General features: G+C 33.5%; 1 protein-coding gene and 1 non-coding gene across 4 annotated transcripts in view; one reads left to right on the top strand and one right to left on the bottom strand.

Annotated features, from left to right (window-relative positions):
* The window catches only part of ORC4 (origin recognition complex subunit 4), a 99,445-nt gene that overhangs the window by 64,371 nt on the left and 16,951 nt on the right, over window positions 1–18,123 (top strand). For 2 of the 3 annotated variants that reach the window (XM_028477675.2, XM_007108044.4), the window contains exons 5-10: window positions 577–652; window positions 1,118–1,203; window positions 4,299–4,347; window positions 6,231–6,382; window positions 8,962–9,135; window positions 14,758–14,844. In XM_028477675.2, coding sequence (XP_028333476.1) covers window positions 577–652; window positions 1,118–1,203; window positions 4,299–4,347; window positions 6,231–6,382; window positions 8,962–9,135; window positions 14,758–14,844 — 624 coding nt within the window. The remainder of the gene's footprint in view (window positions 1–576; window positions 653–1,117; window positions 1,204–4,298; window positions 4,348–6,230; window positions 6,383–8,961; window positions 9,136–14,757; window positions 14,845–18,123) is intronic. The other variant, XM_007108045.4, reaches the window with a different exon arrangement.
* LOC112064580 (U2 spliceosomal RNA) lies at window positions 7,035–7,225 on the bottom strand. Its single transcript, XR_002891543.1, has one exon. It is a non-coding gene; the product is annotated as a U2 spliceosomal RNA (small nuclear RNA).

Here is an 18,123-nt window from a genome sequence, read left to right as displayed (position 1 = left end):
CCTAGCAGCTAACAAAGGCAACATCTCTTTTTTCAGCTTAACCTCTTGGTATTTCTTTTTTAATTTTCATTTTAAGGTAGCATACAAAGTAGTTCACAGTATTTCATAAAAATTGCTGTATTGGGGACAGATGTTTTGCTATCATTTAGCATTGTTCTTGTACTTATTTTCAATAGCTTTTAACTGTTTTCAATGATAACTTTGTAGAGTAAATGGTGGAGACATACAGTGAACTGACTGAGACATGAAGTTCTTAAGTGGCCATAGTTTTATGTGACTTCTACTGTAGAGAAGTATTTCTTTGAAAACTTAAGGGTTATTTCTGAATGTTTATTAGAAGTTTGGGTAGCTGATTGAGAGAGTGTGGCATCAGTCCAGGCTTTGGCATCTTAAGAGTCAGACTTTAGGAGTTCTAGTTAAACCTTCTATCTACAGAGTATCTGCAAATTTAATTGTTGATTTTAAATGACAATCTGTTTATATTCTGTTCCTATTACTCATAGTTTAAAAAAGAATGTGGGCTTATCATCTTTTACCTATTATTAAATATTTCATAAACTTTTTAATATTATTTAGTTAATAAACCATGCTTTGAAAGAACTAATGGAAGTAGAAGAAGTGAGTGAAAATGTATTACAAGTTCACTTAAATGGTAAGTATGTCCTCATTTTGCTATTGGAAGTGATGTAAGCCATGTGAGCTTTTTATATTATGAACCTTAATTTACTCGTGTGTTTTAAATCTGCATTAATAACTATATTTTAAAAACTAAATCCTTGTTTAACAACTTTTACTTTAGCACACTGTACACAGTATTTTTAGAAATTAAAAAAATATGAATAAAGGAGACACATAAGGTCTCTTGTTTTTTATCTTGATTTTCTTATCTTTTTTTAAAATAATACTAATCCCAAGGAAGACAGTTCTTTGAGTCTATTAAATGTTTTCACTGTTGAGTTTTTAAAAGGAAATAATGTACACTAACAGGCTTTGACTTTTTTCTTTCTAGTTAAATTTTAAAAAGCATTAGAAAATTTACTTGACTGGAAAATAATCTGCATTGTATCAAATACGTATTTCATTTTTATTAAATACTTTAAAATGGGCTTTATTTCAGGACTGCTGCAGATCAATGATAAAATTGCCTTAAAGGAAATCACAAGGCAGTTAAATCTGGAAAATGTAGTTGGAGATAAAGTTTTTGTAAGTATCATTTTCATTAGTTTATTAAATAGGCTTCAAATTAAAGTCTGTAGAGCATAGATACATTTATATATTTGCAACAGTAGGAAGAATTCAGAGATTCTAAATTGAAATATGCAAGATTCTTATAAGAATGTACAATGTACTAGGATGTATTTATTCATCAAATATTTATGTTTACATTTTTTTTGAAGTAGGTTATACTAGTTATAAAATACTTCAAGAAATCCAGGTTTGTGTACATATTATCTGAGTTTGTTTCTTTATCTGTAAGATAAATATGATTCTCTACCCTTGGAGATAGATTAATATGTTTTTAAAAATACTACACTCTAGCAGTCTATTTCTAGTCTTATGAGACTTGGATAGCATGGGAGTAGTGGAAAATGTATTGAATTTGAAGCTACAAAAAGTGGATTTGAGTTTTGCCCTGTAACTATTGACTACCTGGTAATCATGGCTAATAAATATCTTTGAATTACAGATTCCTCACCTGTTAAATTGGCATTATCTTATTATACTTAACTCACAGATTTATTCTAAAGAAGAAAAGAAGTATTAAACATCATATATGTTTTTTTTTTAAATAGGATGGTAATATGCTGTGCAAATGTCAGTTATCTCTTATTATTAAAATGTTCTCAGAAAGTTACCCACATCTCATTATTGTAGCTTGGGTTCTCAGGACAGTAAACATCAATAATTTAAACTGATTAGAAATGTTTTGGAACTTTTATTAAACTTTTTACCTACCACTTGATTTATAAGGCTCAAGGGAAACATTAACTTGCAGCTGCCTTAATTTTCATAATGAAATGATTCATCTGCTTAATGCAATTGAAGCAGGTTGTAGACGTTCCAAGTTCATTTTCTGGTCACTGGTGATCATTCAGTGGTGTCACTCTAATCTCTAAACTGTGTCTCTTTTCTGCAGTAACACTGCCATAGTTGTGTAAGCCTCCTAACGTTTAGTAATTTTATTCTTTAAAAATTACCTATAAAAAGTTGAGCCAGGGCTTCCCTGGTGGCGCAGTGGTTGAGAGTCCGCCTGCCGATGCAGGGGACACGGGTTCATGCCCCGGTCCAGAAGATCCCACATGCCGCGGAGCAGCTGGGCCCGTGAGCCATGGCCGCTGAGCCTGCGCTCCGCAAAGGGAGGGGCCACAACAGTGAGAGGCCCGCGTACCGCAAAAAAAAAAAAAAAAAAGTTGAGCCAATCATGTGTTACCCTTCCATTATCTACAGGTCTTTTTTTTTTTTTTTGGCTGCATTGGGTCTTCATTGCTGCGCACGGGCTTTCTCTAGTTGTGGTGAGCGGGGCTACTCTTCATTGCAGTGGGCAGGCTTCTCATTGCAGTGGCTTCTCTTGTTGCGGAGCACGGGCTCTAGGTGCATGGGCTTCAGTATTTGTGGCACATGGGCTCAGTAGTTGTGGCTCGCGGGCATAGTTGCTCTGCAGCATGTGGGATCTTCCCGGACCAGAGATCGAACCCGTGTCCCCTGCATTGGCAGGCAGATTCTTAATCACTGCCCCACCAGGGAAGTCCCTATCTACAGGTCTTTGAAGTACAAGTTCAAATGCTTCTTCTGTAAATCTCTTGTTCTACCTCCTGTCCAGAATGTAATGTAGAAGATAGCGGCCTACTTGGCAAAGGAGAGTTACTATTACATAGACTCTGTTTGGCTTCTGGTTTCCAGTAGATTAGTGTTTCTGACTTTTCTAAATAGAGCTCTTTGCATTGGATTCATATGAAATAATACAAGGCACAGTTGGTTATCATCCTAGTCATCACTATTGTTATCATAATCCACACATACACAGATTATTAGTTTAACTTCTACATTGTATAGGTTAGGCACCTGAGGCTAAGAGAACATAATTAGTGTGCCTAAAGTCATAAAATGACAAAGGCTGGACATTAAGAAACTAAGTGATTTAACCCAGACCCTTTCTTTTTTGATGTACTTAGAGCAAACTTGTATTTTATATATATATATATATATATATGTATACACACACACACATAAATGTGTATATTTATATAAATGTATACTCATATAAGTAAATTCTTATGATATGTGCATATGAATTTATCTAAGTATATACTTACACTTAATGTCAGGTATAATAGTCTTTAAAAAAATAGCAAAATGTAAGCAACCTTTGAGTAACTTTAACCACTGATTTTCCAACAGATTGTCCCTGAGCCTTTGTTTATGTTATGCTAAATACCTCTTGCCCTGCCTACCTTGGAAATAGTATTACTTGACAGTATGTAATCATCACAAAATATGTAGAAGCTCTTTAAAACCGTTACGCTATTTTATATCAGTTCTCTCGACTGGGAAACAAACAAGTGGGTTTCTTTTTTCCTTTATATCTCCTCACATTTAAAGTTGGCTGTTTCTTTGAATTAAGAAATCTGAATGAAGTAAAAATTAAGGACTTCAGTGAAAAAATATTTTAATGAGGCTTTATCCACAAGCTGGAACATCTGGATAATGCATCTGCTACTCTATTAATTTCCAACCAGAATATTTAAGTTGTATCCAAAAATGTTTTGGCTGTGTTCCAAGTAAACATAGCCAGATTTGATATGACATATACAAATTCTATAATATTCTCTTGAATAGAGAAACACTGTTGTATTGTCTGATGTTTGAGGCAGGTTTCTTCTCCCTTTTCCTTTTGGATCTCATTTAAATTCATGGTAATTTTTTTAGTGGTACAAGTTTGAGACTTGCAAGAGACTGATGTGTTTCAAGATACAAAGTGCAATGGATTGCTTGTTCTCTGACTATTCAGAATATAACAACTCTTAAAAATTACCTTTAAATAAAGTTAACAGTTTTACAGATTTTATCCAGAAAATATAAAATTTTGAACATGGCATAATAATGCCATTTTCATTGCTATGCCATCTCTACTTTTGTATTTAAGTTTTAGATTGTAAGCATAGAGATATACAGCTCAGAATCTGGCCAATGAGTTTGGCCAGATACACAGTGTCTATACAATATATAGAATCATATAGCCCTCTTTTATTCTTTATTTCATTAAACTTCTAGTCATGGTATCTTTTTTTGTTATTCAGGGAAGCTTTGCCGAAAACCTTTCATTTCTTCTGGAAGCTTTAAAAAAAGGTAAATATTAGTATGTTTAACAATATCAGAATGTTTAACAATATCAAAAGATATTTGTTTAGCTTTATTTTTCCCTTGATCATATGCTTTTACCAAAAAAAAAGAAATATAAAAAAGAATAAAATAATGACCACTGAAATCCCTAATAATAGTGATTATTCCAATTAACATTTGATTTCATATCTTTATTCACCTGTAGTATATCGCTGGTATAGATAGACATAATTTTCAATAAGAATAAAATCTTTTCTATTTTGTTGTGTGGTATATACATCTTTTCACTTACTCATGGTATGTCGTAAGCATCTTTCCATGTCAGTAAATATTGAGGTGCATCATCATTTTTATGGTTCTCATATATTTCATTTTCAAAATATAAATTAACTATAATGTAAAATTCTAATGTAATTATAATTTATTAATCACCAGCTGTCAACTTTTATTTCTAATTTTGTATAATTAGGAAGAAATGCTTAAATGATCATCCAGATTTCCTGGGGTAAATTTCAATGAGTAGAATTCTAGATTAAAAGGTTCTACATTTAAAAGAATAAATATTAATTACCAAACTACCCTAGAGGTCCATTTTCTAAACATATTTAAAAGTACTTTTTTCCTTCAGGACCTCAAAAACAATTATTTTCATGTTTGCCTATTTAATAGAAAAAAATTTTATTTTAGTTTAATTTGCATAATTTGGGTACTGATGATGCTCATATCAAATTTTAATTGGCCACTGATATTTCCTGGTTTGTGTATTTCCTGTTGGTCCTTTGCCTTATTTTGGTGGTTTATCTCATACTTATTATGTGAATTCTTGCACTTGTTTCTTTCTTCTGTGAAGTTTGGTTTGGACTTTTCTGCTGAATAGAAGTTTAAAATTTTTTACAGAGTCAAAATTTTTCTCTCCTTCATACTTTGACATTCACTTATATTTTCATCCAGTACATATAATTCATAATTTGACTGGAATTTATTTTGGTAAGGTGTAAAGGTCTAATCTTGAATATACCACTTTTTCCATTGTTATGTAATGCTATATTTTATCAAAAACTAAAGTACTATATTATGTAGTCTAGACTTCTGAGTGGTCCCTGTGGTTTTAATATCATTTAGGTTAATGCATATGTTTTATTATCTATTAGATAATATTATCAGATATTATCTAACAGATAATAGTAATAATAATTATTAATCTGTTTATTATCAGGGTTTTTTTCACTTTTTATGCATATATAAAGACTTAAACCTTAAGGTAATAGTGATTGTTCTGCTAAAGTAGTTTCCATTGTTGTGAGGAGAAAAACAAATGCACAGAGTCATGTTGAACTTTTCCCTATTGTTGAAGTGTTAAAATTGTCATTAGTACAAGTTAAAGTAGCTTTGGTTAAACTGCATAGTACAACGGTTATTTATAAAAATTATTTCTATGGGAAGATTTACTTTGCATTTCTACTAACTAAAAATAAGTCTCTTTTGAAGTAATAGTTTTATGTCCCTCTGTATTTAATCCCAAAGTGTTTTGGTCTCTGTAGGTGTTAAAAGATCCTTGTCAATTTTCTGATGATAGAAGAATTATGTTTACTTAATTTAAAAAACAATAGTCTTCAGTTATTTAAATGATTTTCTTAACATCAGTAAAGCTACTAGACTCTGGTGATTAGACTGTGAATTACCTGAGGGCCATAGGGGCTATTTTGTCCTTTGAATAATTTTTTTTGTTGAATCAATGTACATGCATTGGTAAGTGCCTCACCCGAAGTAGGCTATCAATATATTGTTTTTGAATTGAGTTTTAAAAAATGAAATGTGATAAATAGTTGGGAAATTTAAGAAAGGCTGATATAATTGCTTGTTAATATAAAGCTCTTATTTTTTCTTAGGTGACCGGACTAGCAGTTGCCCAGTGATCTTCATATTAGATGAATTTGATCTTTTTGCTCATCATAAAAACCAAACACTCCTCTATAATCTTTTTGACATTTCTCAGTCTGCACAGACTCCGGTAGCAGTTATTGGTCTTACATGTAGATTGGTAAGTGTTTCTATTTTAAAAATTGATTATAATATTTAGAAAATTAAAGTTTAATTACTGACTTAGTTAATATGTAGGTCATTTTTCAAATGTATTTCATCAATACTTGGCACATTTATCCCACTTTTCAACTCAAATTGAGGAAAACAAGGAAATATTTATCACATATCCTCATAGACTAATACCTCCTGCCCGCTAATCAAATCACTGAATAAAAAATGTGAAGTGAGATTATGCTAATAAATATAATTTCTACATTAGCAAATAAAGAGAAAGTTAAATAACCTCACTACCATTTTATAAAAATTGCTAAGTTTCTACTTTTTACATTTAAGATTCTTTCCATATTTTAAAAATGCTTGGAATCAACTCAAAATGATACTGTCCCAGCTTTGTAAGTATACATCTCCAGAAGTGGAAGGGATTATCTCTATCAGGTTGTCACAGTAGATAGTGGCTTCTTTGCTTCTTGGAGGATTTTAGAATGATTTAACCATAGTATTAATGTCACTATCACATTACTTTGTGAAGACTCTGTGCATGTTGAACCTTGTGTACCTTCAGACAGTTTATGTAGGTCTTTTTGCATTTACCTTCTCTCTATCTCTCTCTCTCTCTCTCTTTTTTTTTTTTTTTTTAAATTTTTCCCCGAAGTGGGTGCACCATTCTTGGAAGTACTGTAATACCAGGTCGATGCGTGGAATGGATGGAGCAAGTTCCTATTCCATCTCCTAGTTCCAGAAATCCATTTAATTCATTGTCCTCAGATAGAGCACATATCAGTTATTAAACTGATAAGAACAGATACTACACTTGATCTTAGCTGAAAGGCCGAGAAGCAGTGTGTTTACCTTCTTTTACTCTCCTAGTATGAACTTTCTAATTGAATTCAGGTAAAGCTGGTTTTTAAGAGTCACCTCTCTTCTTATACTACGGCTGCCATGCATCTGTAGCTTTCATCCTTTTTTCTCCTTCATTTATGGCAGGCTTATGTCAAGCCCTTTCAGAAAGTCTGGATGGTTCTCCACATATCTTTAGTCCTCTTTTCAAAATGTAGCAATCTAACACAGTGGTTAAGGAAGCACATTCCTCCTTGCTAAAAGCTCTTCCTTTGGGTGGAAGTGGCAGTGGCAAATGCTTTTGACCCAGTGAGGGACCAAATGAAGGGTTAGTAGCTCCTTAGCCATATTATCAGAGGCTCTTTTTTATTCTGTATGTATAATTTTCCAACCGTGTAATTCAAGTCTAAGTATATATCTATGTGTCCATGTTTATAGGGAATGAGCAAAAGGATCGATGGAGTAGATGTTGCTAGCAAATAACCTCTTCCTTATGGCAGTAATTTTTTTTTCTACTATTCCCTGTATCCCCACATTACCAATTTCTGTCATTACTGCCCACCACCAAACTATCAGTTACTGTTCACCTCTAAAATTCTTTTACTTCCATCTCTTTCCATTCCCAAGTTCAGGCTGTTAATTATTGCTTACCTGTATGGGTGATCTAGAACTCCTCCTTAGTAGAAAATAAATGTATAATATTTCTGTCTCTGAACATAACTTTTAATTGTCTTATGCTGGCACTATATTTTTCTTTAACCTATAAACACATCTCAGGTTTTTCATTCACGCTTCCCCACTCTAACCCCAAGCTATTAATCTTTCCTGTCTTCCTTTCCACACTAACCATGATGCCATGATGCCTTTTCGGTCACTTTAATTCTTTCCTGTATATCATTGGTTTCTTAACCTAGAATCATCTGGGTAGATTTGAAAATCCGTATTTCTGGGCCTCACCACAGCTTTTTGTTTTTCTTTTTTTATAGAAAATTGACACTAAACTTGCTCCCTCACTTCTCAAGGAAAAATAGCACTAATACAAGTAGTTTCTCAAATATTGTTATAGAAAAGCCAAAAGACAGAATAATTTACCAATGTCATGCTGTGTTCCTGCCAGTTTCCTCTTCTACAGTTTGTTCCTTAAGTCCAGCGTGGCTTCAGCTTAAATTTGTATAGTTTAGTGAACTGAATTTTTCTCCATTACACATGCTGCTTCTTGAGTCTTTGTTACATAAAACAATGAAGAAGATGTTTAAATTTTCATGAATGTTAATAAGTCTAATTACATTTTATTATCTTAATTTTTTATCTGAATTCTTCGTAGAATGTATGAAATTGCTTATTGTTAGCTATAATTTTTTAGCAGTTGTTGTTGGTCTTGTAGTGTTAAAGATTAGCTGAGAAAAACATGGTTGGAAAAAGGCTTGACATCACCAGGCTTACAAGTGCTTAGAAGGGGATTAAAAGTAGCTTGGATTAAAAATACTTTTAGAGGTTTGGTTTATTTCCAGGCCACATTCTCCTACCTCTACTACCTTGTAGCCCTAAGTAGGTCAAGGGAATAATTAAATTTTTTTTAATGCTTAATTATGTATTACAGGATAAGCATTTTTAATGCTTAATTGTCTATTACAGGATAAGCATTGCTGATTATAAGTGATAGTTCAAATAGTTATACCTCTAACATTGGTATGCTTATTTTAAACATGCATCTTATGGAGATTTTTGTTTGTTTTTAAGGATATTTTGGAACTCTTAGAAAAGAGAGTGAAGTCACGATTTTCCCACCGGCAGATACACTTAATGAATTCATTTGGTTTTCCACAGTATCTTAAAATATTTAAAGAACAATTATCTCTACCTGCAGTATTTCCAGGCAAGATTTTCGCTGAGAAGTGGAATGAAAATGTTCAGGTAGTTTGGAAAAAAGACAATAATGTTAAAGTAATATTTGTGTCTTGCTGTACCTTTTGAAAGCAATTAAAACTTGAAAATCTTTAAAATCTGTAAGTTAGCATAAAATTTCTAATATTACTGTGGCACAAAACTGCATTAATACAAATTATACTCTTTTGTGTGTGTATTTTCTATTAAAAAACAGTTGAAATGTCATATTTCTAAATTTTTTTTCTCAAAAGAACTTTTATGAGATTTATTTTATTTGTATCTGGTTTATATTTTAGATTACTTTGTTAATGAACTTCATCATTAAATATTTATTTTCTTTATTTTATAAGTTTAGCAATATATTAACTTAGTAAGGTTCATACCTACCTATCCAGTGTGGATTTTTCTTTTCCAGTTCTCATTAACAACTTAAGCGTTTTTCTCGTTGGGTCTATTAAGAGGCACTTCAGACTGTGGCAACTTTGGTTATATTATCTATATTGACATATCCCATCTTTGAGTCCTTGGAGCCCTGAGGGTCTTAAGTTGCAGATGCACACTCACTTGTTGTTTTAAACATTTACTGAACCTTGTGGACTCTAAATATACTTAAGTTGAACAGCCTAATTTGTACAGACTGTTGTTGTATCAGCTAAGCATACTAGCATCAGTTTATTTTATACTGACAAGTTTTATTTGGCAGGGAAAAGGGAGAGAGTGTATGTGTGTGAATGTGTGTTTAATAATGTGTTTGAAAAACAATATTACTGAATAAATCTTACATGTCAAAAATATGGGCCTTGTGAAAGTGGAAAATAATATAGAGTCCTTGGTTATGAAAGAATTAGGAAAAACTGGTCTATAATATTAAATACTAACGAGTGAGGATGATTAGATCTGCTTAAACAGTCTATATTCGTTGGCTCTAAAAGATTGCTTTATGTTATAGCAATAATGATAGATTATATTTTTTTACTATAAAATCTTAAATATCAATACCAAATTAAAAGTGAGAGTTTGCATTTATTTTGCTCTTTAACAGTTTTTGTTTTTTTCCCATCTTTGTTGAGGTATAATTGACAAATTAGAAATTGCTTATATTTAAGGTATACAACTTGATGTTTTGGTATACATTGTGAAATACCACAGTCAAGCTATAATATTTAACATATCCATCACCTCATAAAGATTTCTTTCTTTTCTCCTTTTTTTTTTAAATTTTGTGGTAAAACAATTAAGTTCTATCTTCTAAGCAAATTTCAAGTATATAGTACTGTATCGTTAACTATAATCATGTTGCTGTCCATTACTTATGCAGAACTTAACTTGTATAACTGAAACTTGATTCTTATTTTGATTTTAAAATAGAGTCAGCTCATGTGAGCACTATTAATTTTGACACAGTTTTTTTAAATTAAAAGTTACGAACAAAATTGAATCAGTGCTTAAGAATACATGGTAAAAGGTAGAATTTTCCCTTATGTCCATGCCCACCTTCCCTCCTTTCACTACAAAGTAATTATTTGGTTCATAGCATTTCAGACCTTATATATTGATACATGCCAAATTTGTTTTTACATAAAGTATTCAAACCTTAAATATTATTCTTTGGTTTACCTTTTTTACTTTGTTGTAATCGTTAATTTCATATTTTTTTCCTAATATAACTATACAGAATTGTATATCAAAATGATTGACTTTATCCTTAAATCATGATATTGTGTCATGATATAATTAGGTGTGGGTCCTTCCTTCCACCTTCCTCCCCAAATTAACTTTTCGTGGGACTCATATTTACTAGCTCGTGCAAGTTTTTCTTGATACTATGTCTAATTATAAGAGTCCATGCTTTAAGAACACTTTATATTTGGTGCTCTCACGTTGTCTTTTCCTTTACCTGGATATGGAGTGGGTCAGAGCTCTGAATCTTTGGCCTCTGAATCCACTTTTGAGTGCGTCACAGACTTTCACCTTTTACAACTCCTGAACTGATTGTCTTGTTACAACAGTGTGTTTTTCTGATTGCTTTAGTGATCGAATGCAGTCTTAGTGTGTAAATGTCTGTGCTTTCCCAGGGCTTTTATTATTCTTAACCCTGCTCACTTTCTTTTCCTAAGACTACTGCGTAAGCCCAGATTATACTGTACTGTCATCCATCTTTCTGTCCTTCCCAGCTATGTTGTATTCTGAGATCCTAGAATGGGTATATAAAGGAAGTAGATGGTGATAGTTACTGTGAAGCATAACTCTGGATGACTCAGAAAATGGTAAGCATGTGATGTAGAGTGGCTAACCCTAGGTTTTTGGTCCTTCTTTGCTGATCACTGAATTTAGAGGCAGGATGATAGGAATGAATGTGAACACTCTCCTGTCATCTTTTTGATAATCTTACAGTTCTTTCATAAGGTAGAACTAATACCACTGGAGTTTGTGTCTCTTAGTTCTAATATTTTCTTGCCCGATCCTAATCATCATTTGCCACCTCCCTTTAGGGTATGCTAATGAATGAGCTTCACTTGAAAAAAATATGTCAGCACCATGGCCAGAGGCCCTGTCTGAGAAGGGGGGGTGTGTGCTGAAGGAGCTATCCTTTCACTCAGTGCTGACTATCCAGCAAGTTTTTCTAATTCCAAGGTTAAACAAAAGCAATTGTATAGATGACAGGTCACCTATGGAATCTCATCCAAGAAATATCTTCAGGATAGACTTGAACCTGGACATCCTGCCTAACTTGAATGTTTGTTTTAGCCCTATTCCAAATATGTAAGTAAGCAGGGTAAATACCATCTCAGCATGGCAGTATAAGAAAAATCTCGGTATAAAAGAGCATTTAAAAGGACCATAGCTCAGAATGACCATCATCAAAAAATCTACAAACAGTAAATGCTGGAGAGGGTATGGAGAAAAGGGAACCCTATTGCACTGTTGGTGGGAATGTAAATTGATACAGCCACTATGGAGAACAGTATGGAGATTCTTTAAAAAACTAAAAATAGAACTACCATATGACCCAGCAATCCCACTCTCAAGCCATATACCCTGAGAAGACCATAATTCAAAAAGAGTCATGTATCACAGTGTTCATTGCAGCACTATTTACAATAGCCAGGACATGGAAGCAACCTAAGTGTCCATCGACAGATGAATGGATAAAGAAGATGTGGCGCATATATACAATAGAATATTACTCAGCCATAAAAAGAAACGAAATTGAACTATTTGTAGTGAGGTGGATGGACCTAGAGACTGTCATACAGAGTGAAGTAAGTCAGAAAGAGGAAAACAAATACCGCATGCTAACCCATATATATGGAGTCTAAAAAAATAAAAAAGGTTCTGAAGAGCCTAGGGGCAGGACAGGAATAAAGACTCAGACATAGAGAATGGACTTGAGGACACAGAGAGGGGAAGGGTAAGCTGGGAGGAAGTGAGAGTGGCATGGACATATATACACTACCAAATGTAAAATAGCTAGTGGGAAGCAGTTGCATAGTACAGGGAGGTCAGCTCGGTGCTTTGTGACCACCTAGAGTGGTGGGATAGGGAGGGTGGGAGGGAGGTGGAAGAGGGAGGAGATATGGGGATATATGTATATGTATAGCTGATTCACTTGGTTATACAGCAGAAACACAATTATACTCCAATAAAGATGTTAAATAAATAAATAGAAAGACCATAGCTAATTCTCCTCAAAGGAAATTCCCCCAAGTGCTATAGCTAAGTTCAAGAAAGATCTACCAACTTTCTTAACCTTCCCTGTTTAGTTAACAGAAGGTAAGAATATTTAGCAGGAAGACTAGGAGATTTAGTATATATACTGCTGCCACTAAGTTATCCCTGGAGCAGCATGAGTCCTCAGGTACTAGTGTAATCCTATAACATTCTCCTTAGAAACTACCTGTGAAGAGGGCACCGGTCAAACACTGCAGTGAGCACATTAAGAACTTGTTTCTGCAACTGCTACTCCTGTGCTCATCAGCGAAAAGGGAATGTGTCAGCTTCCCTGAATAAGGCAGAGAAGACTAAAAACAGTAGCAAGGGAATGAGGACTATAACTAGGATAATATATTTACTGAGAGCATAAAACTTCATCCATTAGACTAGAACTTATTCGTGAATCTGGATCTTCTCACAGTGGAAGAAGTAGAGACATACAGTTTCAGCTCTAGAAAATACAGAAATACTTAGTTTTCTGGGCCTTTTTTTTTGGAAAAAGAATCCTTATTCTTTGCAGATGATTTTTGAAAAATTATGTCAGTCTTACTCAAGCCTTTTTTGGCTCTGCCAACTCTGATTTTACTGTCCTTTCATCTAATCTTTTCTTTGGTGCCAAGTGAACCTCACCTTTCATTAATCCTAATTCACGGCAGTCACTGTTTTTAGTCTCTCTTTCTCTCTTAAATGGCTTGCTGTTGCTATATATATATTTGTATCATAAACAGGGTTGAATACCCTTGGAAGCATACCAGATGAACATAAAATAATAAAGCAAAGTAATACAAATAAAAAACTTTGGGAAATTAACTGTAGTCCTTGCTTCTGCAGTTGTTGATGCTTACCAAGTCACTTATAAAGTTGATATATTAAATATATATTTAGATATTGCTTTTTCAAAGGGCCCTATTGAGCTCTAAATTTCCAAAGCCATCAACTTCTTAAAATACATCTTAATTTAGTTATACAAAGTATGTAGTTTACATTGTTGATCACCACTTCCCTCTTGAAGTGTGTCCCTCTTGTTTTCTTCCCCTGGTTTTATTGCTCTCTCTTGGATTCTATTCCAATCTTCAACATCTTTCTCAATCTCTTACTTTGCTCCTCTTTTTCCATTTACTTCTTAAACATTGATAATACAAGTTTTACTTCCTGACCACATCTCCCTCTTCACTTTTCCTGGGACATTCTGTTCCCCATAGTTTCATCTTTGATTTTTTTCTAGCCCCTCTCCAACCCTTCATCTCTGCTCCCCGCCAGTTGATTCTCCATCAGACATGTCTTCTATAAATGTGTTTAATTCTTTCTTGTCTTCACACCACTGTGTTAATTCAGACTCATCATTTTGTTTCTTACATGGACCATTGCAGTTGCCTCCAGTTAGGTTTTCCAGCCTTTGTCTTTCTGTACAATCACTTAGCCAAAACTGAAACTCAGGATGACATGACTACTCATCTTCTGTCCATATGCCACAATCTCCCTGCATTGCTCATGATGTTCCCTATAACTGGAATGCTTTTTGTAGCATATTGACTCATACAGTTTAAGCATTTTTTGTAACACTTTACCTTGTTTTTGAAGTATAGTAAATAACCCTTATTCTCTGTTTCATTTAGTGGTGCATTTTGATCATCCCATTAGTATGACTGTATAGTTTCCCTCTTTAGACTGGAAATTTTGTGGTAGCAAGGGTTATGTTTTATCTTTGTGTCTTTGGAATTAATGTAAAGGGATAAGAAAATCAATAGATAAGAAAATCAATAGAGTGGAAATTTGATTTTGATTTTTGTTTTCCACAAATAAGGCCAGCACCTATTTAATAATGGGTAAATACCAGATAGAGTTCATGAGATACACCAGCCAGTGAGGCACAAGATTATATTTAGGTTTTAAACTGCATTGTTCCTTAATTCTGTTTTGATTTTTTTCCTCTAGAGTCTCTCAGAAGATAGGAGTGTGCGAGACGTGCTGCAGAAGCATTTCAATGTCAGCAAAAGCCTGCGGTCATTACACACGCTATTGGTTTGTATTAGTTTTATTTTTATCACTCATTTTCTTTCACCAGGTTCTGATGGGAATTGGTTAAACCTCTAGATAAATTTTGGGAAAATAAACATGTCTCCTACATTAGGTCTTCCAGTCCCTGAATATGGTACGACTTCTTTTATTTAGTTCTTCTTTGATTTCTTTCATCATCATTTTATAATTCTCACCTCACAGATCCTGTACATGTTTACAGTGTATACCTAAGTGTTTAGTTTCCTGTAGAACAATTTTAAATGATATTTTGTTTTTAATTTTGGTTTTAGCATACCCATTATTATTATATTATTATTATATATTATTATAGAAATGTGACTGATTTTTGTGTTGATGTTGTATTCTGCAATGTTGCTGAACTAATTTATTTTAGGACTTTTAAAAATAGTTTCTTTGAGATTTTCTATGTAGATAATCATATCATCTGCAAATAAAGAGTTTTATTTTTTTCCTTTCTAATTTGTATATCTTTTCTTTCTTTTCCTTGTCTTTTTTGCAATGGCTAGAACTTCTTGCACTATGTTGGATAAGATGGTAAGGGTAGATAATTGCCAGTCTTAAGGGGAAAGGATTTAGTCTTTTGCTGTTAAGTAAAAGATATAATGATATAAGCTGTAGGTTTTTAATACATGTTTATTATCAACTTAAGGTAATTCCCATCTATTCCTAACTTGCTGAGAGTTTATTATGATTGTGTTGGATTTTGTTAAATGCTTATTCTGGATCAATGAATATGATCTATGACTTTTCTTTTTTAGCATGTTGATATGTTGAATTACCTTGCTTGATTTTCGAATGTTGAACTAGCTTTACATGCCTGGACAAATCCTACCTGGTCATGGTCTTTCACCCAGTAATTATATCTTAAGCTTAAACAGTATCAAGAAAGGGGTACTTAATTGTTCTGAAAAGTAAAGTTTTTCCTTCTCTTGGAGTATTTGATACCAGTCTAATATTTCTAGAAAATTATTCATTATTACAAAAGGTATGGCAAATACCTTTCAAAGAGAAAATAATTTTGGTTTCATGAGTTTCTTCTTGATCACTTCCATTTATAATAATAGGTATCATTTATTAAATAGCACATGAGTCAGGTGACCTAGTTACTTTACCAGCATTTTGTCTAGTTATATTAATCCTGTTTTTTAATCTTTGGGTGTATTTTTTCCTTACCTTTGAGGAAACTGATGCTCTTTGAGGTTAAGTAACTTACCCCAGGTCACACAGCTAGTAGATGGCAAACCCAAGACTCAAATCCAAGGCTGTCTAGCTTCAAGCTTATCATAACTGCTTTACTATATGGTTCTGCCACTTTTTACAGATTCTCCTTCTCCATTTGTGTTCTTGCTTAGGAAACTTAAGAGTGTTTTCCTCTCTATATACTTTCCCTCTCATTAGCACATCCCCCTCCCATTTATCAAAACGACACTGCCATTTTCAGCAACAGCTGTCTTTGTCACAGAAGTATTACAGGGACTAAGAATTTTTAGAGTAGAGATTTTTAGCTACTTATGTACCAAAATTACACTTTATTTACTAGCTTACAGTATATGGAGGATACACACACACGTATATACATAAACACATACCTTTCATTATTCTGGGAAAATATCTCTGCCTCAGAATTGTCAACATGAAAAACCATTGTTTTGCCAGTTTCCTATTATATTTTTAATTCAAGGTCTTGAGTCAATTTTTATTTGGGGTTTTCTTGTTTAAGAAAAGTTTTGCAATGGGTGGAGATTATAAAGAAAAGAGAAAAACCTGACTGAGATTAAATATAATTTGGATAATTTTTCAACAACAACAAAAAAAGGAGTTATACACATAGAAAAAACACCGTCACTGCATAGCCTAAAGTAAATTTCAGGTTGATAAACCTAACTTTATGTAGAAAAACAAAAACTTTTTTAAATTAGAAGAAACATATAAGAGACTATGTTTGTATTCCTGAGGTAGGGAAAGATTTCTTACAGAAGTTACACAGATCACAAGTCATAACAAAAAAGATGGTTAGTTAATTACATTGAATTTTTAAATGTCTAGACACTGAAAGATACCATAGATGAAGTGAAGACTGATACGGAGAGGAAAAATGCAATGCGTGTAATCATCAACACTGTCCATAATATATAAAGAGCTTCTACAGTAATCAGTAAAGGAATGAACTGAGCAGAGGGCAGACAGCAGAAGCAAGAAGAACTACAATCCTGCAGCCTGTGGAACAAAAACCACATTCACAGAAAGAGAGACAGATGAAAAGCAGAGGGCTATGTACCAGATGAAGGAACAAGATGAAACCCCAGAAAAACAACTAAATGAAGTGGAGATAGGCAACCTTCCAGAAAAAGAATTCAGAATAATGATAGTCAAGATGATCCAGGACCTCAGAAAAAGAATGGAGGCAGAGATCGAGAAGATGCAAGAAATGTTTAACAAAGACCTAGAAGAATTAAAGAACAAAAAAACATAGATGAACAATACAATAACTGAAATGAAAACTACACTAGAAGGAATCAATAGCAGAATAATTGAGGCAGAAGAACGGATAAGTGACTAGAAGACAGAATGGTGGAATTCACTGCTGTGGAACAGAATAAAGAAAAAAGAATGAAAAGAAATGAAGACAGCCTAAGAGACCTCTGGAACAACATTAAACGCAACAACATTCGCATTATAGGGGTCCAAGAAGGAGAAGAGAGAGAGAAAGGACCAGAGAAAATATTTGAAGAGATTATTATAGTCGAAAACTTCCCTAACATGGGAAAGGAAATAGCCACCCAAGTCCAGGAAGCGTAGAGAGTCCCATACAGGATAAACCCAAGAAAAAACATGCCGAGACACATAGTAATCAAATTGGCAAAAATTAAAGACAAAGAAAAATTATTGAAAGCAGCAAGGGAGAAGACAAATAACATACAAGGGAACCCCCATAAGGTTAATAGCTGATTTCTCAGCAGAAACTCTACAAGCCAGAAGGGAGTGGCATCATATACTTAAAGTGATGAAAGGGAAGAAACTACAATCAAGATTACTCTAGCCATCAATGATCTCATTCAGATTTGATGGAGAAATCAAAAGCTTTACAAACAAGCAAAAGCTAAGAGAATTCGGCACCACCAAACCAGCTCTACAACAAATGCTAAAGGAACTTCTCTAAGTGGGAAACACAAGAGAAGAAAAGGACCTACAAAAACAAACCCAAAACAATTAAGAAAATGGTCATAGGAACATACATATCGATAATTACCTTAAACGTGA

The sequence above is a fragment of the Physeter macrocephalus genome, chromosome 2 (assembly GCF_002837175.3).
Source record: "Physeter macrocephalus isolate SW-GA chromosome 2, ASM283717v5, whole genome shotgun sequence".
Taxonomy (NCBI): Eukaryota; Metazoa; Chordata; class Mammalia; order Artiodactyla; family Physeteridae; genus Physeter; species Physeter macrocephalus.
Note: the sequence above shows the minus strand (reverse complement) of the source record. Positions and strands in the feature narration are given on the sequence as shown.